At 33.8% G+C, this 23,558-nt stretch overlaps 3 protein-coding genes across 4 annotated transcripts; 2 read left to right on the forward strand and 1 right to left on the reverse strand.

Annotated features, from left to right (window-relative positions):
* The first annotated feature begins 2,823 nt into the window (after positions 1 to 2,823).
* LOC21387967 (abscisic stress-ripening protein 1) lies at positions 2,824 to 4,172 on the forward strand. The gene is made up of 2 exons (XM_010108555.2): positions 2,824 to 3,318; positions 3,756 to 4,172. The coding sequence occupies exons 1-2, from the start codon at positions 3,106 to 3,108 to the stop codon at positions 3,939 to 3,941; spliced, it is 399 nt and encodes a 132-aa protein (XP_010106857.1). The 5' UTR covers positions 2,824 to 3,105; the 3' UTR covers positions 3,942 to 4,172.
* A 3,390-nt stretch (positions 4,173 to 7,562) lies between these two features.
* LOC21387968 (cytochrome P450 71A1) lies at positions 7,563 to 9,695 on the forward strand. Its single transcript, XM_010108556.2, has 2 exons — positions 7,563 to 8,564; positions 8,823 to 9,695. The coding sequence occupies exons 1-2, from the start codon at positions 7,599 to 7,601 to the stop codon at positions 9,450 to 9,452; spliced, it is 1,596 nt and encodes a 531-aa protein (XP_010106858.1). The 5' UTR covers positions 7,563 to 7,598; the 3' UTR covers positions 9,453 to 9,695.
* Positions 9,696 to 11,382: 1,687 nt separating this feature from the next.
* Positions 11,383 to 22,814, reverse strand: LOC21387970 (glutamine--tRNA ligase). 2 transcript variants are annotated; one of them, XM_024172540.1, is made up of 24 exons: positions 22,590 to 22,814; positions 21,087 to 21,242; positions 20,912 to 20,962; positions 20,685 to 20,756; positions 20,388 to 20,487; positions 18,856 to 18,951; positions 18,540 to 18,601; positions 18,350 to 18,451; positions 18,148 to 18,240; positions 17,191 to 17,343; positions 17,060 to 17,115; positions 15,997 to 16,087; positions 15,826 to 15,912; positions 15,113 to 15,310; positions 14,934 to 15,032; positions 14,301 to 14,432; positions 14,072 to 14,208; positions 13,875 to 13,974; positions 13,700 to 13,795; positions 13,232 to 13,332; positions 13,039 to 13,144; positions 12,842 to 12,931; positions 12,562 to 12,691; positions 11,383 to 11,778 (listed from the first exon to the last, which is right to left on the reverse strand). In XM_024172540.1, the coding sequence occupies exons 2-24, from the start codon at positions 21,222 to 21,224 to the stop codon at positions 11,684 to 11,686; spliced, it is 2,385 nt and encodes a 794-aa protein (XP_024028308.1). In that variant the 5' UTR covers positions 21,225 to 21,242; positions 22,590 to 22,814; the 3' UTR covers positions 11,383 to 11,683. The 2 variants fall into 2 exon arrangements, with proteins under 2 accessions (XP_024028308.1, XP_024028309.1); XM_024172541.1 differs by lacking the exons at positions 20,388 to 20,487; positions 20,685 to 20,756; positions 20,912 to 20,962; positions 21,087 to 21,242; positions 22,590 to 22,814 and adding an exon at positions 20,082 to 20,094.
* Positions 22,815 to 23,558: the final 744 nt, after the last annotated feature.

The following is a 23,558-nucleotide window of genomic DNA, read 5'->3' on the forward strand; positions in this document are numbered from 1 at the left end:
TTTCTTAATAAAATTATCAAATATATTTTTAAAAATGATTTCTGTTTGAGATTAAAAACGTTTTCGTTTTTATTTTCATATAAAAATAAAATTATTTTAGAACGAATTCTAAATGCACTTACGTTTTATAAATTTATAGAGAACGAGGAACATTTTAAAACAAAACTGATGAGTAGCCATTGTGTCAGTAACTCACAAGAACTACATTTCATATTTCTTAACGCCTAAATAAAAGTTAAATACAACAAATGAATAAAAAACTACATATTATCCATTAAAATTAACACTCTATATGGATTAAAAAAAATGTGTGTGAAGGAGTTGTCCCTCGGAGATATGAAGGAGATGTTTGTTCGCTCCAGGTTCTAAAGAACCAGACTGTTTCTCTCCAGGCCTCCCACAGGGGGGTGGGTCATACTCTTCACATACTTAAGGACGAGCTTAGTAATTAAGCGTACCCCTATTAAATATATATATATATTTAATATGTATATATAAAAAGATTCGGTTTATAAAATTTAAATTTAAAATCAAAATCACTAATTTAAATCCATGAATTAAACGAGCTAACGATCTCGCAGACTCTACTTTTCTCGCAAAAAACAAGCGTTCAGCACCTCAGATTCTCGAAAAATATCATAATTTGTATTTCTCCTGCTTTCTGTAGGGTTTGTCCCATCTTAAAACTTATCGAAAACAATATCGTTTTCTAGGGACCAAAATGAGAACCCCCATCGATAAGGCTTTCCAACCATATCCATCCGTTTGAAATTTTAATTTACTTTTACATATTTAGATTTAGATGATCACTTTGCTTCTTGAAAAGCTAGCACATACTTTTGGACTGTTATATTAACATTCATTTTCTGAATATTCGAGTTTAAAATTTGAGTTTTGTTACAGTAAAAAACTCTTAAAAATAGTCACATCTAACTTTTTATTACAGTAAAAAGCTCATATAAAGTCACATCTTAACTCAAATTAAAAACTCGAATCAGCGAACTAAACGGACAATTTTATCATATCATATCAATCTTTCGTGAATTTAGCGCTACTATTCAAAATGGGCCCAATATTACTACCGTCCACAGCCATAGGCAACATTATCCATTGACCAATTAAAGTTCCATCAATTATTTCATTTCCTTTTTCACATCAATCATCCTCCATGATGCTAATAACTTAGTGGATACATTTTCCTCATGCAAATTATTTTATATCCTTTAGTTGGAAAAATAAAGAAAAAAAAAATCTAATGAAGACATTATTGCACTTTGGACATTGTGATGAATTGGAAAATGATAATAATACCTAGGGGTGTGAAATAATATATGCTTCGTGAGTGATTATGTGTCCTTGTTTAAATGGGTATATATTATTTGGTTCTTTTACAGCTTATGTGATTAGTTTTATTTCAATTCGAGGACATTATAAACATAATATGTGTGTATTTCGTTTCTTAATATATCACAGCTCAGGTGTTATCTGCGTTACTTATTTTTCTTTAAGTTTGACTTTAAAAGTAATGTACTCAGTAAATTATCGTCCAGATTTTATTTGTGAGGCTTTGGAGTTGTAGGATCACGCTTCCAAGCGGCAATAATAATAATACTAATAATAATAATAATAATAATAATAATATTATTATTATTATTATTATTAAATAAATAAGTTGTGGAATCAAGCACACATGTCAATTTGTGATTGTGGCTTTTGATGGCGTGGTAAATTGTGAAAAGATCTGGGAGAAATCCTCTGAAAACAATAAGAGCCCATTTGAAAGGTATACTCAAATTATGATTTTTTATTCTGATGTTTGAAATTCAAATATTTTTAGAAGAAAATACTATAGCAGAATCAATAATTTGAGTTTAAGTATATGAAACAAACAGAACCTAATGTTTTTGGTGACTAATTTATTTTTCATGTCATTGAAACTATTTATGTTATTTGTATTATTGTATGACAGCCATTTATTATATTCACTTTTTAGATCTTTTTCATTTTTAAACACTGTATTTTGAGGTTATCAAAAAATTATCTTGTTTTATTAACTGTATCAAATTTACGCCTTTACTTTTCAAATTCATATTAAATTCGTACATTTTTTAAAGTCAGAGTTAATTATTTTGAATATTGAAAAACCCAAATGTCCTTCACATTTTTGAGCTCTTAATTTTTTTTCCTTATTCTTACTCTAATATGGTCTTTAAGGGCATTCAGGACATTTACAAGACATTCTCAGAGTCAAAATTGACTATTGACAGAGAGAAAAGGTAAGAATTGGGCATAAACTCTAAATTTAAAGGTATAATTGTGATACAATTTAAAATACAAGACATTGTTATTATTTAATAAACTTAAAATATAGGCATAGAAATGAAAAAAATAAAAATAAAAATAAAAAACCTTTTAGATATGGCGGTCGCTGCTTGAATTGCAACACTACTACTTTTGATTGATAACTTGATATATTGATAAACCAAGATCACAAGTTTTGAGAAAGAAAAGTAAATAAAAATTCAGAAAAAGAAAACGTTTTGAGATTTACGTTAAATTTTACTGCAAAATTACGTATTCTATCAAAATCAATATCTTATATTAACTAATTATTTATTTATTTTCCGGAACAAAAGGAAAAAAAAAAATCATTGGTGTCCTCACACACTATTTTAAGTTTCACATGGTAAAGGAAAAAAGAAAAAAAAAAAAAACGTGAATATTCATACAAGGAGATTCTTATTAGTTAAGCCTCTCTCTCTCTTTCTTTATTTATTTTTTTCCTTTTTTCTTTTTGATGAGTATATAAGAAGAAAAGAAAAGAGAGGCAAGAAAAGGCCCTGGCCAACCATGGCAAGGAACGTAAATAAAGCCTCCCATGCATGAATTTACTAATAACACCAACGAGTCTTCAAGTGTTTATCCACCAACAACTTCAAACATTTATAATATAAATAGGACCGTCAATTTCATTGCATTTGCATATCCCAACTTTACATAATTTCCCAAAGCCTTGTTCCTTTGTCTAGCCATATATAATAACTATTTTTTCCTTCTTCTATATTGTACATCTTTTTCTCTTTTGCAAACCTTTTAAAGACCAATATGTCTGAGGAACACCACCACCACCACCACCTCTTCCACCACAACAAGGATGAAGACAAGCCCATCGACATCGACGCCGGTGGCTCCGACTCCACCGACGTATATGTTCATTCCCCTGATCATGAAATAGACTACAAGAAGGAGGAGAAGCACCACAAGCATCTCGAGCAGCTCGGCAAGCTCGGTGCTGCCGCTGCCGGCGCTTATGCCTTGGTACGATATATCTTACAGTAATTTGCTTTCTATATATGTATAATAAATAAATATCATTACTCTTTAGCATCAGTTTCCTTTAGGTTTTGTTTGAGCTTTGGCTTTATTTCTTTGCCATTGTGGTGTTTCTTTTTGTACTTTTTTTTTAAATTTTATTTCAGTAAATTTTTTAGGGAGAGGATTAGTATGGGATAGAGTTTTAAGCAGTGTCAACTTAATTAATTAGTTGTCTCATCTCTTTTATTTAAAACAAAAACAAAAAAACAAAAACAAACAAACAAACAAACAAGATAAGAAGTTTTTGTTATGCATAAAATTAGAATTAGGTCATGCGCCCAAAGAAAAAGCTTCAATTGGCAATTTTGTTGTAGTACTTTTATTTACTTATTTATTTTGTTACTACGTACAACTTTCGATATATGTGGTTGATCATGTAGCACGAGAAGCACGAGTCGAAGAAAGATCCAGAACATGCTCACAGGCACAAGATTGAAGAGGAGATTGCGGCAGCGGCCGCCATCGCAGGGGGAGGGTTCGCCTTCCACGAGCACCATGAGAGGAAAGAGGCAAAGAAAGAAGAGGAAGAGGCTCATGGAAAGAAGCACCACCACCATCTCTTCTAATATGCTCACCATGGTCACCAGTGTGAAACTATATATATGCTAAAAAGGATAATAATATCTGTGAGGGGTGTGTAATAATATATATATATATATATATGCTTCGTGAGTGATGATGTTTAAACGGGTATATATTTATTATTAGTTTGCTTTTCTTACAGCTTATGTGATTTATTTTATGTCAATTCGAGGACATTATAAACTTAATATGTATGAATTCCTTTCTTAATCACAGCTCAGGTGTTATCTGTGTTAATTACTTTTCTTCAACTTTGACTTTGAAAGTAATGTAGTCACATTGTTAATTATCGTCCAAATGTTATTTCTGAGGCTTTGGAGTTGTATAGATCACCCTTCCAAACAATAACAATATAATAATAATAATAATAATAATAATAATAACAATAATAATAGCATATCCTTATTAAAAATCAAATAACTATTTTTATCAACAAATTAATTATCAATCAAATAACTAATTAAGGCGGTGATTGCTATTATAATTTAACGATAATTTTATATCTGACCCACTATATATATGAGCGAGTACAATTATGTGCCTGCCTAGCCAAGTATAATGTGGAACTTATAAGTTGAGCATATGCATATCATGAAAAACTCATGTCTAGAAAAATGTCACCATTAATTATTTGCAGGTGTTCATTGGTCCCACCCATGTTTTGTGCTACCAAACTTTCAAACCCAAGTATACGCTTTGAAACATCTCTTTAATTAAAATATATAGTACCATGAAACTTTAGAAAACTGATTAGCTAGTTTTTTCTTTTCTTTTCTTTTTCACTTTTTGAAAAACCTTTAAAGAATGCTATAATGTTCTCATGTCAGGTATAACTCTTGCTCCATGTCTCTGAACATATTACAATGGTAAATGATCATAACTCTAATAATTAAGGATAATAGCATATTTGATAATGTAAATATACATGTATTCTATTTCTTGTTAAATTTAATTTAACGTATATATGCTTATCTTACATTCTAAGAAAAGAACATGTGAATTGTACAACTAGCTCAAGGAATCTTGACCTGCAAAAGAACACACCATGTTCACATCATAGCGAAACGATCAATTTTAAACAAATACTTAATATTTATATGTGCATCAATCTTTATTTAGATCCATTCGACATACGAAAAGTTAAAATCCAGAGCTTAAAAGTATAAAACTTGTTTGTCATGAAACCTTACGAACTAATAATATATATATATATATATGTGTGTGTGTATTAAAAAAAAATTCATGGTGAAATAACGTACAGCTTTTCAAATCGAAGTAGTTGTGAATGTATGACAAAACAATAGCATCAAATAGATTATAATATAATTTCCATGGGAAATAATGTTTGTAGTGTTGTTTCATTGGACTATCCAAGTTAGAGATAATTATTTATTTAGTTTGAACTAGGATTGGAATTAACAAACTAATTAATCTTGTTGTTGATTATTATTTATTTAATTCCTGATTCGAATCATAGTTTGTGGTTCGCTATAGTATTTTCTCTTACAAAAAATACACGTAAATCAAAAATGGTTCTAATCACATGATTTAAATCCATGAACCAAACGCCTAATTGAATTATGGATAATTCATCTTAATTTGAGAAGATAAATTAATACAATCTTTGAGAAGACTTGTATATCAACTTCTAATAAAAGTTTTGAAAAGTAATGTAGGCCGAGGTATACAACCCTATAGTATATCTATATGTATGCTGGTGGTGAATATATATAGTGTTGCCGAAACTGTAATTAACTTCCATTCAAATGGGTCTAATTAAATACAGCCATTATCCATAATTGTAGGAGAAAATTATAAATTTTATTTTTATAAGTACCTGACTTATTAAAAGTAGTCCTTTTAAAAACTTTATCTTTCAACTAATTCTAGTCTAAAAAGTAGAAATATATGAACTAATGTTAAGAAATAAAAATAAAATAGGGCTCCATTTAAAAGGATATTTTTAAAAATTTCCCTAATTGTAAGCCTCTATATGTTACCAGCTTCCATTTTCCCTTTTGTTGAAATACAGTCATAATTTATTAATTTACAATTAAAGTTTCAACAATTTAGCATAAAAATTAGTGTTATCCTTTAATTACTTTTCACGTCATTAATAATAATAAGGAGAAATTGAATGGGACACGTAATATATTTGTGTCACTATACCAGCAAAAACCTGCTACAGAAAATATTCATAGCACATAAATAGTGTCATACTAAAAACTATAAATCGATAATTTCAACTTCCAAGCCTTCTAAATAGCTAAAATGAATTAAAAAATATTTAAAAAAAACCCCAATCCTTTAACTCCGTCTCAGTGGATTCTTGTGACGATAATCAATGTCTTGAGCGAAAACCTCCAGAGCCACAAGACAAGTAATTCGCCAATCTTACAAAGCTATACAAGTGATACTTCATAAGTAAAGACATCATCTAGCTCCTATTTAGGTGAAGGGTTTCGGGGTAAAGTCAAAGAGAAAAACTGTCCCGGCTTAGGTTAAAGTGGATAATATTATAACAATTAAAAGTGTGAGTTTAATTTTTTTTTTTTAAAAGTCATTTATACTAATTAAAGTAGTATAATATGAATAATCATGTACAGCAGCAAGTGCAATGCACAAAAAACCAAAAGAGAAGGAGAGAGAGAGGCATTAGAAAAAAAGAAAAAAAAAAGATTAAGGTGAAACGTTTCGTCCTGCCAGAACAGTTTTTGAGGCTTTTAAATGTGTTAATGATATATAATTTTTTTATATATAATATGATTACAGAAACTAATATCAACAAATGTTTACAAGAAACCAAGTGAAAATGACTCTGCCTAAAGACAAAACGCTGATGAATACGCTTGATTTCAATAATCTTCTAGACAAAGACATGACATGAATATATAAATTTAATAAATTATTAAATGATGAGCTGGGTGGCATATATAAATTATTTATATATAACATGACTATAATAAGTAATATCAAATGTTAAATGAAACCGCGTGAATTCGTGAGTCTGCCAAAAGAAACCCACGTGTATTCCTACATTTTTGAAAATTAACAAGACATGTCGAATCAAATGTTTATTATTGCCACTTTAATGGCAAGACATGTGGTATTGTTTTATATTCCAAAGGAAAACGGGTTTTATTTTTTTAATAACTCTTTCTTGGTTTAAGCGATTGTGCACGTGTATTTAAAAACTTGAGATAGATTAAAATTAATAGGTTAATAGTTTACATAAGTTAATAAATATGTCAAATTACTGTTTTCGTCCATAACTAGTCTGATTATGAACCATAACTTGACAAGTTATTGTCCATAATTGTCCATAACTTATCTGGCTATAAACCATAACTTAACAAGTTTATTCATAACTTATCTGGTTATGAACCATAACTTGACAAATTATGACCTATTAATTTCTATAACTAAAAATTAGCCTATATACTTTCTTAAACTTGTCATATTGACATATTTTCTACTATTTCTCGTATTTAAATATATATGTATAATCATACATATATATATATATATATATGTGTGTGTGTGTGTGTGTGTGCAGATCAGGCAGTTGAAACTTGCTAGACCTTTAATCTCTATTGTCCTGATCATTATTCTCATCCTTGCAACATCTTAAAGAGGTAATTATGGATGATCAGGCGAAACTTTTGAATTCGTTGCCAAAATATTGTTCGTGGCAAGATCTACAACAATATTTTGCTACTTCCTCTAATTCTATGATCGTCTTATCTCTCATTCTCCTCATTCTCTCTTTATATGTGTTTAATACTATTATAAGAGGTCGAAAGCTGAATCTTCCTCCATCCCCAACAAGGCTACCAATAATTGGCAACCTTCACCAGCTAGCAGGCGCACTCGGCCTCCACCGATCTTTCCGCGCCCTGTCGGAGAAGTACGGTCCTCTAATTCTCGTCCACGTTTTCAATGCGCCGACCCTCGTAGTTTCCTCCGAAGAGATGTCAAGAGAGGTCTTGAACAATTCTGCTTTCCTAGACCGGCCCCTATCAAAGGCCACCAACGTTCTTTTATACGGAAGTGATATAGTTTTTTCGCGATACGGTGACTATTGGAGAGAAACAAAGAAGCTCTGTGTTGTTGAACTGTTGAGCCTCAAGAGGGTACGAGCTTTCCGCTACGTGACGGAAGAAGAAGTTGCGACGATGACGGAAAACATTCGCGGTTCTTGTTCCCAGTCAGAAGGCGTTCCAGTAGATCTTAGTAAGATGTTTCTCGCTATCGCAAGCGACATAGTTTCAAGATGCGCACTTGGCGGCAAGTATGAAAGGGGAGATGGCCGTGAGAGTTTCGGAGTTGTGTCATCGAGGGCAATGGAACTACTCGTATCATTCAGCTTTGAAGATCTTGTGCCTTCCCTTGGGTGGATCGATGTTCTTACAGGATTTAACCGAAGAATAAGAGAGACTGCCAAAGAACTTCACAGTCTACTTGATCGAGTAATAGAGGAACATAAAGAGAGAAGTGGTGATAACCAATCTGATAAGAAAGACCTTGTCGATATTCTTCTCCATGCTCAAAAGAATGGTCAACTTCAAGTTAATCTCACTCAAGAAAATATCAAAGCAATTCTGATGGTACCCTCTACCCTGTTGAAATCTTTATTTCATTCTCTGCAAAATCCAGTATATATATGTATTACTTTGAATCAAGAGTAAATAGTTTCTATAAGTATTTGACAAGAGATCTTTCTCCCCTCGACAATAGCTTGGATTATTTTATTTATTAAAGTGAGAGATACTCTTACAATTTTAATGACAAAATTAATTTGTTTGTGAGAGTAGCGTAAATGAAAGTAATTTTTTTTGGAGTAAGTTTTTAGTAGTGTGTTGCAGGACATGTTTATTGGTGGAACGGACAACAACACGGCGGCGATGGAATGGGCCATGGCAGAGCTTGTGAAAAATCCGAATTTGATGAGAAAAGCACAAGAAGAAGTGAGAAGAGTGGTGGGAAACAAATCAAAGATAGATGAGACTGATATTGATCAAATGGAGTTCTTGAAATGTGTAATAAAAGAGGCCTTACGATTGCATGCTCCTGTTATGATCCCTCGTGAAACATCTGCCCTTGCTAAGTTGAAAGGCTATGACATTCCTGCTAGAACAAGAGTTGTGATAAATGCATGGGCTATTCAAAGAGACCCCAAAATCTGGGAAAACGCAGAAGAGTTTATTCCAGACAGATTTCTAAACAACAACTCAAATAATGCTATTGATTTCAAGGGTAATCATAGCCAATTTATTCCCTTTGGTGCTGGTCGTAGAGTTTGTCCTGGAATTATGTTTGCGATTGCCCAAGTTGAGTATGTGTTGGCTAATTTACTTTATTGGTTTGATTGGAAGTTGCCTCCTGGTCAAAATTTGGAGAATTTTGACATGACTGAGACTGGCCTTGCTGGCCTCACAATTCGCAAGAAAATACCTCTTCATCTAGTGCCAGTAATGTTTTCTCCTTCATCTTAATTAAGCAAATAATTCTGCTGGATTTGTATGATATATCTTTCTTAATTTCATGTCAATCGTCTTGCATTTGTCGTTTGTTTTATAATTTCTTAATAGCATATTTCACTTTTCGTGTATCTCCCTAGCTAAGACAGCTATAGTTCATATGTAGAGTCGTTGTCTTTTTTTTTTTTCTTTGACAATAATGTAAGTGTATGATGCATCGGAATGGAATAGATCAATATAACTTCATGGCTAAGTGGAAATTCCCAAAAAGAAGAGAGAAAATTCAATTTTAGTATTTAATATCTCAATAATTAAGTCTAAATATTACAAGAATTAATGTGGTTATTTATCGTTTACCCACGATGATAACAAAATACACACTAAGATAAATGACTTGGACAAAAAATGATGCAACTAAAAATGACGACTTAATATAAATACATATAACACATCAGTAGATCCACTGATGTGAATATCAGTTAGCTCAAAGTCAACAATGCTACGATCCTTCTGAAGTTTGAGAAGAATATCTACAAAGTCTTTGGAAGTGGTACTGATGATCACTTTCACTTGTTTTTGCCTTGCGTTCTTCAATGACCTTGAGTATAAAAAGCATCTAAATCTCTGGCAGTGGATTTCAAGCTAGCTTTAAAGCCTCGAAGATTGTCAATCCAACTTAAAGAAGGGAAGTAATCCCCCACACTGAAGACTCCAAACTGCTCATTCAGCTTTCTTCCCAGCTCCCCTAGCCTACTTCTTCTTCCCCATTATCATACTTTTGTCCAATAATACATCTCGAGACTACGTTGTTTAATGTCGAGATCATAATCTCGCTTAGGTTCACCGAATTTGTACTCCCTTTTAGGGAGGATTTCGCCAACTCGTCGACCATAATGGAAAACCTCTTCTTCTCTCACTGACTGAAATGACTGCACTCTCTTCCGGCTCAAGAGCACAAAGTACTCACCCTAAGGCGAAAAGGCCAAGTCTTTCCCTCGGTAGAGTAACACATCAGAAGCGCTCGTTTGCAGTCGTTTGGAGAAAATGACACCGTGATTCTTAGCTATTTCTTTCACTATACTTGGACAATAAACCAGTAGAGTTGGAGTTATGGCCTAAGTGTAGGAGCAGTAGCGGCCCATACTTTTCGGAGAGCTCCCAGAGAGAGCGGGGTGGGGAGTTTCCAAGCTTGTGAAGGTTTCCGATGACTGGCAACCTCAGTGGGGATGGTGGCAAGGTCAGGCATTTGCCACCTGATGATGATGATGATGATCTTATATTAGACATGGTATTCATGAGTTTGAACTGAATTAGGAGAGCGGTAGTTTGTAGAATAGAAAAAGAGAGAAGGGATATTTAAGTATCAGCTGGACTAAGCATAAGAGAACTTGCCACAGATACTTTGGAAATTGTAGGAAAATAGCCATTTCCTTTTTTCTTCTATCTCTTCAAGGGTTGAGAAATGTTGCAGTCAGTCCGATATTACATAATAGATCCAGCTGGATATGGGAAGCATTATTTTAGATTGAAAAAATCAACTCATATCAACTTGTACCATTGTTATAATATATATACCTAATTAAAATATGTTCATGTGCCATGCATGTTGTATATAATAAATTTCAAGTTTAATGCAGAATACGAAGTGATAAATTATAAATTATTAGTGGTATAAGATAAATTTAACAATAGTGTCCGACATAAAATAGTTACTTGACATTTTTAAAAATTTTCCCAAAAAAAAAAAAACATTTTACTTAATTGATACCTTTTATATCCATGTGATTAACGTGGTCAGCTTTTGACTGATTTAAAGGAGAAAATAACTTGTTACAATTATTTTTGCCAATCAAAATAATTGTTATTATAGCATGAAATTATGTAACTCACTCATAACTCTGAGATAGTCAAATATAATATCTGTTGTTCTTTACATATAATAACATAAAACAAAATCCACAAACCAATTAACATTAACGAACTTTAATACATCTTAATTAAGTTACCAATTAGCTCTTATTGCTAAACAATGATTTAAAAGAAAAATGAAAAGGAAACGACTTGCTGCAAACTAGTCAATCTGTCTACAACCTTAAATTAGTTTTTCCATATATCAACAAATGAAGTTGTGTTGACTTGTGCGGCCGATAGGTAAATGTTTCTCCACAAAACTTAAAAAATTTTAACAAATGGAGTTACTATGTACTCAAAAAATCATCCGTTTTACTTGCGTACATGGCATGAACCTATTTCACACCTTTGCTGTAGCTGTCTCGCAGCGTGACCGTCCGATTAAAGACTAACTTTTCAGGAGATGAATCCTTGTCAACCGCGAAATAACCTAGAAAGAAATGGACACATAAACCCAAAAAAAAATAATAATAACTAAAAAAAAATAAACTAGAAATGCAAATATATTATCAAACGAAGTGCATTTCTAATGTAATAAAATGGAACCACAAAATACACATGAATAATAATAACGGCAAACTCATAAGCCAAAGCTCCTCACACAAATATGAAGCCACAGCTGAGCCAGTTTTATGCATCCAAACAGGTGACGAGAGAGAAATATTTCAGATAATGACTCAAAAGAAAAATGGACTGGGATAATAAAAACTGTATATTTGAACTCAAAAGAGACTAGCTCAAACCTCTGAACGGAACTCTTGAAACAATTTTTTTCGACAGCAAACTGACACTTCGAAGTTGCATTATAGCTTTAAATAGAAAAAAGCATACATATTTCAAGCATAACCTAAAGTTAACGTTTTCATGGAAACTGAAGAAAATGTTGACTTGATAAAATGCGTCCTCTCCAGATCCAAAAGGAGATCTAAACTTGGGAAGTAAGGACAGTAAACGTTTTTTCCCAACCCCAAACAAGGAAAACGCTAAACGTCAGCTAGAAATTTAAGAAGGTTCAGGTCAATCTTTAAGGAGGAAACTTTTATCCTTTACCAACCCCAGTAAACAAATCTCTGTCAAACTGTCACCTCACATGTGATTGACGAATTGATAGATATTTTCTTCTATGCCATGCATGCATCTATATGTTTATTTTAAAATTAGGAGATAAAATATCGAAACTGAAATTGATAACAATGGGGAGTCAGGAATATACCAAGTCTTTCAAACTGAAAACTGTCACCATCAGTTGCATTTCGAAGTGTGGGCACAGCATATGCATCGGGTATAACCAATTTGGATTGGGGGTTCAAATCAGCAACCCAGTCATCAAGTTCCGCAGGATTCTAATCCAAAAGTTCAAACAAGAATTAGATAACAAACTGTTAACATGGAGAGAGGTGCAAAAGGCAAGTAAAAGAACAAAACTCAGATGGCGCTCTATACGAAGTAGACAAGTAGTGGAATAGAGAGAGAGAAGCGCTTAGATTTTCAACCTCGGAAATAAATAGTTTGTCGAACAATCTAACTTCCACCTTCAGCGGATCAACCCCTGGAGAAGGTTCTGCAACCCAATGGAGGACACCCTGAATCGTACATGAAATCAGAAAACCATTGAGTACAGCCAGTTCTGCAACCATCATAAAACACTCGCATAATCAAATTCAAACAGATTTCATTACAACATATACACCTTTGGCTTTGTCTTCTTGGAAGGATCATACTCAGCACGGATTTCGACAACAGTTTTGTTATCATCATCTAAGATAACATCAGCGCACTTGATAGGGAATGCATATCTGCACTCATGAAGAAGAAATGTCAGCATTGATCCTGCATCTGCCAATTAAATAGGCAAAATAGAAACCAGAAACAAATATATCTACCTGAGTAGCACAGATTTACCAGGAGAAAGCCCATAATAATCTTTTGAATCTTTCATCCGAAAATCGGACTGTTCAATATATACTATTTTGGAAAATGGAACCTACAGAACGCCAGAGAGTAAGCACAGATAGTAAACTTAGAGCCACAGAAAATCAATGTAAGAAACAAAGATAAAAGTTGCAGCTTAAACTGCTGGTGTTATGTTTAGGGGGGGGTGGTGGGGAAGGGAAGGATCCTCGTAAATGATATTAATGCTATCCTGGTGAAAGTAACAAAAGATTAAGAAGATGGTAAAGCAACAAGTTCTCCAAATTTGAGTCATTGATGATACCCATCACATTGAAGCAAAGACAACTAGACAACGTTAAATAAAAGTATAGAAGATCATAGAGTCATGAAGAATGTTAAAGGTTCACACTTAATAAGTATCCTCTTTTAAGTATTTAAGTTTTCAAATCCAAATTCACCTTGTAGAAAGCAGAATCATCATCAACTTGAGCATCAGGCCATTTCTTGGCGTCAAGATCGAGCATAGTGCCAGCTTCTAAATTGGTTATAACAACCTTAAAATGCAAAAGTAAATTACGTCAAGACATGCATATCAAAATAAGCAACAGGAGACCCCCAAAAAAAAATGATCACCTTGAGCGGATGGATCACAACCATTGTGCGATGCGCTGTTTTGTTTAGTTCTTCCCTCACGTGATACTCTAGGCGATCCACACGTATCATACTAGAGTCACTGTAGCACAAAGGAGTAGACAAAACGTAAAACAAGGAAGTGCAAGATATATAGTCAAACAAATCTTCATATTAATTCCTAAATCATATATATTTACCTTCTAGTAATTCCGATTCCTCTAACAAAAGCATTTATTGCGGTGGAAGTCACACCCCTACGTCGTAAGCCAGCAAGTGTCATAAGGCGAGGGTCATCCCAACCATCAACCCACTTTTCTGTCACTAGTCGATTTAACTGCAATAGCATACAAAATGCTACAAGTGAGAATAATTCAAAGATGACCACCATAAATTTTCAATGATGCAACTTTCATGTGCTCGACTCACCTTGCGCTTGGACATGACAGTGTTACTGATATTCAACCGTGAATATTCCCAGACGTATGGTTGGTAAAGGCCCAGCACATGCAATAACCAATAGTATGAAGCACGTCGTGTCTCAAATTCAAGTGTACAAAGCTACAAAGAATTCAGATTTCTATTACTATTTTTGTACAAGTAAAAAAATCTGAGAAGGAAAAAACAACAGGGGACAAGAGAATGCAAGATGGAGAGAAATGATACGCTGCTGAACAATTTACTTCCAAAACAATAATAAGCCATCCAAATATCATAACAACATGCAAATATATTGTTAAATAAAGTGTGTGAGTGGTGACAGGCAAGGCAGCAGAATCCATGATGTGGCATTTATATAACATGCTAAAGAATGTGTGATACGCAGAATACAAACTGACACATTAACATCACAAGCATAAACAAAACAAACTCAGTTAAAACCCAGCATAATTCATTATGTCCCATGATTTATACATATATAAAATATAAAAAATAAAAAATAAAACTAAATAGATGCATGAGGAGAGAAAAGATCATCCGTAAATTTTAGAACAAAGAGAAGTCGTGTTTGTTCGAGGTACATAATTTGGACGGAGTACCCGTCAAAGGGAGTAGACATACCGAATGTGTGATATTCTCAAGAGAATCCACAATACAGTGAGCATAATCATAGCTTGGATAGATACACCACTTATCTCCAGCATGCGGGTGAGGGGTAAACTGGAAACAAAGTTGCATATAATCATATAGGTGATTATTCATAGCATGACCAATCAAAATATGGTTACGCGCACTGTTACCTTGATTCGATATGCAATAAGGTCATACATATTAAAGTTATCACTCTGCATGTCCTGCTTCATTCTAAGTGTAGCTTTTCCTTCTTCAATGAGACCCTGTCTCATATCCTCAAAAAGTTTCAAGGATTCAGCAATCGGTCTGTCTCTCCAAGGACTGTTCATCTTTTTTTCTCTATACTCCTTTATCTCGTCAGGTGTCTATAATCCAAGTTTTTACATGCATAAGTAACTTTCTTAGACAAAACAAATAGGATGAAAAAACTACAAAAGTTAAAACACATAATTAACAACTAACCATGAAGGAATCTAAAATTCTCAATCCATAAATAATAGTGCACGTCCACATGAATACATAAATACATGGCTAACTCCACAACAGGCCAATATTTTCAAACCGATAGCATAAAACAAAGATTGGAGAAAAGGTGCTAAACCTACAGGAAGTTTACTCCTCCTAGTACAGTTCAGATAACTGCAAATATAGATAATTTTACGTACTACCCCTTGCCTGGAAATTCTATCGTTGTGTCATTTTTCTTTCTATAAGAAACAGGAATATTGTTAAGAGAGATACAAATCTTGGATGAATTGAAGGGGCAAAAGTTAGCACATCTAAACGTGTACGGCCCGAGGATGTATGGAACTAAAAAATAAAAAGAAGACATGAAACAATTCTACAAGCACACAACTATTTCATGAGTATTGAACAGAACCTGATGATCAACATAGGCATGACCTCTTCGTATCAATTCCACAGCTAATTCATACAACTCTTGAAAGTAATCACTGGTATAAGTGATCTGGAATAAGAATAGAGAAAAATAACCCGTGAAAAACTGCTAGGAAACAAACAACATGCTATTGATGTAGGCTATCTGTAATACCTTGAAGGGCTCCCAACCCATCCACTTGACAATCTCTTCGATATGATCAATATATTCTTTCTTTTCTGCTTCAGGGTTTGTATCATCATATCTGTGAAAATAAAAAAGAAAAGGGGAAAAAAAAAAAAGAAAAGGAGAGCATTGAGACACAGACATCAGAGCTCAAAAATGTCATCTTGAGACCTCCGTCTCTCAAAATTCATCAAGAGCAATAGAAATTGACTATCAAAACTCAAAAGGAAATTGCATTTTGGGAACCTCTCCATCACTCTAAAAAAAATAATAATAATAATAATAAATATAAAAAAAATAAGCTCCTGCACTATAAATTAAAAGCTATATCTCCAAGAGGAGAAAAAAAAAGTAAAAAAAAAAAAAAGTAAAAATAAGAAGCAAGAGAGTATTATTAAAATTAAATGAAGCTGAGAAGATGGGAGAACAAGGAGTCCTCTATAAAACGGTCAAAAACTAAAAACACATCATAAATCGCAGAAAGCACGCCAATCCCTCACATCAAAGAGAAATGAATTCCTTAAGACTCCTTAGTAGCTGCAACGCATAAAAAATCCCAATGTTCATCTATATCCCATACACATATCACGTTTTTATAAACACTCAAATATAGCAAGCTAAAATTTTCCATAAATAACCAAGCAAAAAACTGGATTGTAATGGGAGCACAACTTTTCCAAGTAAATCTAAAGAGCAGAAAACGAGAATTAGCAGACTCTTCTTTCAGAAAGAGATCCACATGAAGAGGAAGCACCCCTTTTATCCACTGCATTAGATCTAAAGAAAACCCTTCCAGTAAAGAACTTAACCCAGCAAACTCTCCCTTTACAAACATAATAAGATTTCAAATAGATTGTATATTAGATGAACTATCAATAGTGCATATACTTTTAAATTTTGATATTAGGAATCATAAGCTTTATACATAGTCAGACAGCATCGCATGTGGATGGCAAAAGATCACATGTTCCCTGTTTTATTTCTTTTATTTTTTCCACCACATAAAAAATTAATTAAATAACCAGATAAGGCTAAGACAGGAAATTCTCACCTTAAGTAGCACAATCCACCTCTATCTTTTGCCAGGCCAAAGTCAACAAACATTGCCTAATTAACAATATATTAGGAACCCACTGTAAAAGCAATAGAATCTTAAAATAAAACAAATGGCTTACAGCAAACCTTGGCATGACCTATATGCAAATAGCCATTTGGTTCAGGAGGAAATCGAGTTAACACTTTCTGCGCTGTTACTTTTAAGTGCTTCTCAAGTAGTTCCTTTGTATTGCAACATCTCAGAACAGAACCATCACTAAAGAAAACTTCTGTGTGAACCTACAATTGCGCAAAAAAAAAAAAAAAAAAAAAAAAAAAAAAAAAAAAAAAAAAAAAGGAAAGAAAGAAACTAGAGTAAATATGATTCCAATGCATATAAAAGCTCTAGATGACAACGTATCAGAAAGAGCTCAAGATTTACGTGAAGCAACAATGTAAATCACTGATGGATACGTTACACATGCAAAATGAGAGACAATCTTTCTTTCAAGCATCTTTTTCGAATGACAATTTAAACAACTTGTTTGTAATAAGCGTTCACATCTCCATTAATAACATCAAAACAAAATGAAAAAGTGTTTACTTTTAAATCATATTGATAGCTTAAGCAAAACCCAAGTTCCACATCATGTCAGCTTAAACGCTACTAGTATCATTTGATTTCAATTACTTCACAAGACATAACCAACGCTTGGTTATAAAGATGTCTACTCCAAACTTTTAGGAGGTTGAGGTGATCAAACAATCTTTCAGACCTATCTACATCTTGCATATAATCAAATATTTTTTTTACTTTAACGAGGTAATCTGAGTTTTTCTGTCGTTTGCAAACCATATTTCTGTCAACATTAAGTTGTTGAAATGAGTTGGGAAAACTGATTCACTAACGTCCTATTCAAATTTAGTTCAATCTGATTTCATGTTATCAAATAGTTTCCGCAACATGATTGCAGTAGTCAAATATCTGATTTTGAGTCTTATCAATAACAAACTGCTCACAAATATTACCACCTAAATAATTATTGCTTCAACAGAGGGAAAAAATGTTATAAAAAAAAAAAAAAAGAAGAAGGCAGTCTTTACCTTAAAATTTTCCTCAGGTTTAGGGAATATGGAAAACGGATTAATATCTTCTTCAGATGGATGTTCTGTAGCAGAAATAACAATGTTTTTTTCCTACATAAGCATGGACATAGAATGAGAAAACAGGACTTGGGAGTCATATTTCTGATGGTGTCGATAAAATAGAAGGAAGAAAAAAAAAAACGATTATTAATTAGCTAACCTCAACTTTAGCAGGCTTTTCTTTCTTCTTTTTGGGAACCTTTTCATTATCTGCTGCAGTTCTTTCCCCAAGTAATTCATATAGTTTTGCATCAATCAGTTGCTGCAGTGAGATATAACGACACAAGGAACGTTTGTAATTAAACAACCATCTTATATAAAGTCCAAACAAGTAGGTAAAATAGATTCACCTTGACAACTTTCGGATCAGCCCATGGATGCCTCTTCCGAACATGTGCGAACAAATCACCCACTAGAAGAAATAGCGGAAAGTGAAATTTCAGTAGTGTTTAACAGAATGGCAAAGAAAAATCTTTTATTGTACTGTGAATATTATTCACTCCAAAATTTAACTGTAAGGTGATAAAAAGACCAATGAAAAGTGTTAAGATGGGTACGATATCAAGAAAGATAAGTACTAACAGAGTTGAGAAAACAAATACACCGATTCTATGCTTGTATGCATGTGCAGTTAGAAAATTTCAGAGAGAAAGAGCAAGAAGCTACCATTTGTTCTATAACGTTCCCCTAAGATTACATTCTCATTCTCTTCAAAAACATCATCAACGGTCTTTGAAATTTCTTCCACTGAAACCTCAACACCTGATTGCAAATACAAATACGTTACAGCTAACTACATATAGAAAGAAAAGCGATGGAATGTGAAGTGTTACTAAAAAACATATATCTATTTAATACTTGACGGACATGTCTTGTGAACTAGTATCCCTTTGTCAACCTTAGATGGCTTTCATCCCATGAGGGGTAGTGTTGACAAGAGCTGTTGGTGTGGACTGTGGTGTTGTGCGCGGTGGGTAATTCTTTCTCTGTAAATCCTTTTTACTCATCCTCTCTGATGATTAGTCCTTTTTTTATTACCCCCTCTTTGGTTATTTTATAATGGCAAGGTCTGCACTCATCATGTGTAGTAGAGAAAGTGGCCATTAATGGCTTTGCTTCCTCCATTGTGTTATGCAAGTCTGGTAGGGAAACCGAAACAGTGGAAAACTATTTTATTAATTACAGTTGTGCTGCTTTTTTTGTGGGCTAGAGCTCTGAAAGAAGTGGGTTTGAGTTGTGTTGTCCCGCAACAAATGTGGTTTCCTAATGGTGGCGAATTATAGGTGGAAAATAGGAGCAGCAAAGCAGTTTGGCTGTGGAAGTGTATTGTATTTGCTATTTTCTGGACACCCTGGCCCGAGAGTTTTTCCCCTTTTTTGGGATAAATTTCAATAAAAATTATTCCTTATTATGTTCTAAGCTTTGTTGTAGGCTTCCTTAACTAAAGCCTTCATCAATGTTTCATTCTTTCTATTTTAAGGAATTGGGGTAGTCTTTTAGTTGCTACTGATTCTTTTCAAGTGGTTGTTATCTTTGATTTTCTCTTCTTTTTTTAGAGGACTTCTTGTCCAGTTGTGCTCTTGTTATTCCTCGTTATCTTTTCTTCAACTATCTTCTAAGAAAGCCCTGTTTCTTGTAAGATAACTTTTTTTTTTTTTTTTTTGATAACCTGGGGTATCCAGGCCTCTTTGAGCACCTGACTAATCCCTAAGGGTGCGTGTAGACCCTCCTATCCGAACACACAGGGATAAACTGAGGGAGGTGCCCCAAGGGGAATCAAACCCAAGACCTCCAGCTTGTAAAGTGAGGCCCTGGGCCACTAAAGCTACCCCTTGGGGGTAAGATGACAATAATAATATATTAATGAGTAGCATGAACTATCAGGAGCATACCCAATAAAAGGTTGTCAAGTGAGACTCTGCATGCATTGGTGCCAATACTATCTAAAGCGTAAAGCAACTTACTAAAAAGGCAGACCCCAATACCAAAGAGGCTCCCGTATTATGACAGGCTCGGGGGAAAGCTCAATCCCATATGTACGCGGCCTTACCCCCCGAAGGAGAGGCTGTTTCCGGGATTCGAACCTTGGACCCCGGGTGCAAACGCAAGCGCTCCCGCCACAATGCGAAGGCCCACCTTCTTAAGGACATCTTGTGAAAAAATTCAAGTGAAAAAAAAAATGAGTAAATTGGTAATACCAACACCGCAGGCTTCTTCAAATTCATTCAACTTAAAATTCTCGGAGCCCGTAGTTGCAAAAAATGAAAAAGCCGCTTCTAACTGAGCTGGAGTTTTAATCTGCATATGATCAATTGCGTGAGAAACGTCATTACATTTAAATTTCATAAACTTTCCATTTTCAAGTAAGTAATTTCTACACTTTCTGTTTCTTAAGGACATCTTGTCCTCCAATCTATATATTTGATTCACATTAATATGTACCTTCTCTTATTTAAAAATAATAATAAATAATAAAAGGTAGTATGTGTAACAACCTTTGATGAAACAATATATTCTATCAGGGTTGGGCGATGCACCAGGGAATTTGCAGGATACTTTGTCGCGACCTGTCATAACAGGAACCACTTTTATGTATTATAATGAGCAAGATTATAGAAATTTTTTCCCAAAGTTATTTGAAAATAGATGAGAAATAACAATGAGATTTAGAGCACAGTATTTTCAGTAAATTGACACAACAAACTGTTATAGATTGTATTACTGTGTATAGGAGATTTCCAACAGCCCGACTGCATCCGTCAGTTACAGCAGCCTGAAAAAGAACCCGCGAAATAATAAATAATAAGAAATTCATTTCTTTTACACTTCATTCATTGTATCATCAACCCAACAATGTTAACAATAGCAAATTGTTGCTGAAAACAAAAAGAGCATACCTCATTAATGACGGCAGTGAGATTAGCAGTGACCTTGTTGTTGGCAATGGTATTTCGTGCAGTTCGCTCATCCAATCCAATGAGGAGAAAGAGCTCCAAACACTTTTCCTTGTCAAGGCTGTTGTCCTTCACCGGCATCCTTTCAACACCAGACCCCTTAGGAGGAAAATGAGAGTGGACATGAGATTTAAGGCAGAAAGTAAGGGCAGAACCTAGCTAAAAAATTAAGGAATTTGAAGCATTTTACATATCATTTTTTTTTTTTTTTTTGCATATCCACGCCAACCATTATGGATATTATGAACTAAAAAATATCAAAGAACAATTATTGGATTTAACCTAGGACGTGGGTAGAATTTTAACTTAAGCAGCGATTTCAAGTCCTTCAAAGAATCCTGATTTTTTTTCTCTCACACGAATAGAATAGGCAGGGACGACACCACTGCATGCCTGGGGGGCTTAAGCCTCCCCTCAACATTTTCTTCATTTGCAATTTTATATGTTCATTTATGCCAAATATGTACCCCCCACCCAAAAGTTAAAAACTTTCTTTTGTTCCCCCCAAAATTTTTAATGACTTATTGCTGCATAATACAAATTTTGCAAGAAGTTCGTATAAAATTTTGAGTCACAACGCCACTATATAATAAAAATTATGTGCTCTGACTGAATAGTTATAACATCTACTATATCTCTATTCGGGAAAAAATTATTACTATTTTTTTCTTCCTAGTAGCCTCACAAAAAATCTTTTTGGCTCCACCACTGATTAACCCCTAACCAAAATTCCTGGCTTCGTCACTGAAAATAGAAGAAAGGTATAAATATACATATATTTAGGAATTGTATTAAGTCCGACACCCGAACCATTCATATGCCCTTATTACATCGTACTTACGTTCATGTAACACTCAGCTTGCTTTGGCGTAACATTTAAAAAATATAATCCAACAAATATAACACTCAGCGTACATATTTGTTTAAATTGAGTGTTACACAATTGTGAACGATGTTACACGGATATATTAAAAAGGTTACATTTGCCGAACTGTACAGGGGTCAGACTATATACACACACATGTATGTATCCTATTTTCTTTTCTACAGAAACTAACCCAAATCTTCTGCTAGTAAGATCGTTAAACTCCTGGGCATGAAAAATACTGGACAATTGTACTCGTGGCTTCATCTTTATTAATTATTCTGCACGTAATTTCTGGCTATCGAAAGAAGGAAATTGGAGGGAAAAAAAAAAAAGCAAAGTATATTCTGCACATGCACGAGCCTAAATTAAGCAGAAAGAGAAAAAAAAAATCCCCAAATTGATTAACTAATTCTTAAGAAATGACAATTTTAACAAGAAAATCATGAAGAATAAAATGGATTGGTTCGTATCAAACTACTGAGAATTTCGGTATTCCATGAGGAACTGAAATGATGGCGAAAAGAGGAACTGAACAGGGAAATCTAGGATTAAGACGATGATTTGAGAGAAAATCAAACCTCAAAAGATTATCCAAAACGTTTCACTGCAGAAATTATTCTTCTTCTTCTTCTCACTGGAAAGCTCGGTGGTGAAGCCAGCGATTTTGCGATTTTTCCAAGATTCTTCTGTGGATTGGATTCCCTCCGAAAGCGATTTTGCGACTTTTTCAAAGAAGAATCGGAATCAGCAGCCCTCGGCTTGGCCTCCAAGCAAACGTTATTTGCACTTTTAGGGCAGGGGAAAGTGTCACAACAGGATTTGTATTGTAATGAAAGGTGAAAAAAATATACTACGCAGATACTTGGATGGGAAAAGAAAATTATTAATTTGAGTGTTACACAGTTCGCTTGAAGGTTCGTCATTCTGAATCATAGCTATTAATTTTTTAGAGTTTTTTTTTCTAAAAAGTTTAATTTTTAAAATTAAAATTATAAATTATAATTTTAGATTAAGGGTGTTCGGCGTCGGTTTTGATCAGTTCGGTGGCCGAAATGACCATGTCAGTTTTCTAAAAGTGGGAACCGAAACCGAACCGCATGCAACATTATTCGATTCGGTTCGGTTTCGATCGGTTTGGCAATCAGGAAGGTGACCTCAGTTAACCATCAGGTTACCAACATCTTTAATTGCATTTTTGACTAGAAAGTACTAAAAAATATAAAATTTTCCTTCAATGCAAACATGTAATCACAACAAATGAATACAAAGCACAACATCTAAATTGATAATTGTACAAACACAAGTGTAAAAAAACATTTAAATTGGCATAAGAAATTAAATTGTGTATTTTGTGACTTGTGTGAGTGAAAAACGACAATAGAGTTAAAAAAATCAACAATAAAAAAAAACTCTCTAACTCGGTCGGTTCAGTTTTTAACCGAACCACTAAACGTAAAACCGAAACCGAACCGTCATTGTGGCAGTTCGGTCGGTTAACCGAACCGATTGTGTTCGGTTCCACATGGCACCGTCGTTTTCGATTTTTA

The sequence above is a fragment of the Morus notabilis genome, unplaced genomic scaffold, assembly GCF_000414095.1.
Source record: "Morus notabilis unplaced genomic scaffold, ASM41409v2 Scaffold1695, whole genome shotgun sequence".
In the NCBI taxonomy this organism is placed as follows: Eukaryota; Viridiplantae; Streptophyta; class Magnoliopsida; order Rosales; family Moraceae; genus Morus; species Morus notabilis.

Coding starts and splice junctions, on each gene's coding strand:
- LOC21387967 (XM_010108555.2), top strand. CDS start 3,106: ATGTCTGAGGAACACCACCACCACCACCACCTCTTCCACCACAACAAG. Junction 3,319..3,755: donor CTGCCGGCGCTTATGCCTTG/GTACGATATATC, acceptor TTGATCATGTAG/CACGAGAAGCACGAGTCGAA.
- LOC21387968 (XM_010108556.2), top strand. CDS start 7,599: ATGGATGATCAGGCGAAACTTTTGAATTCGTTGCCAAAATATTGTTCG. Junction 8,565..8,822: donor ATATCAAAGCAATTCTGATG/GTACCCTCTACC, acceptor AGTGTGTTGCAG/GACATGTTTATTGGTGGAAC.
- LOC21387970 (XM_024172540.1), bottom strand. CDS start 21,224: ATGCCGGTGAAGGACAACAGCCTTGACAAGGAAAAGTGTTTGGAGCTC. Junction 16,088..17,059: donor GGTGGATTGTGCTACTTAAG/GTGAGAATTTCC, acceptor TTATTTTCACAG/ATATGATGATACAAACCCTG. Junction 15,913..15,996: donor TGGGTTGGGAGCCCTTCAAG/GTATTACAGATA, acceptor TTCTTATTCCAG/ATCACTTATACCAGTGATTA.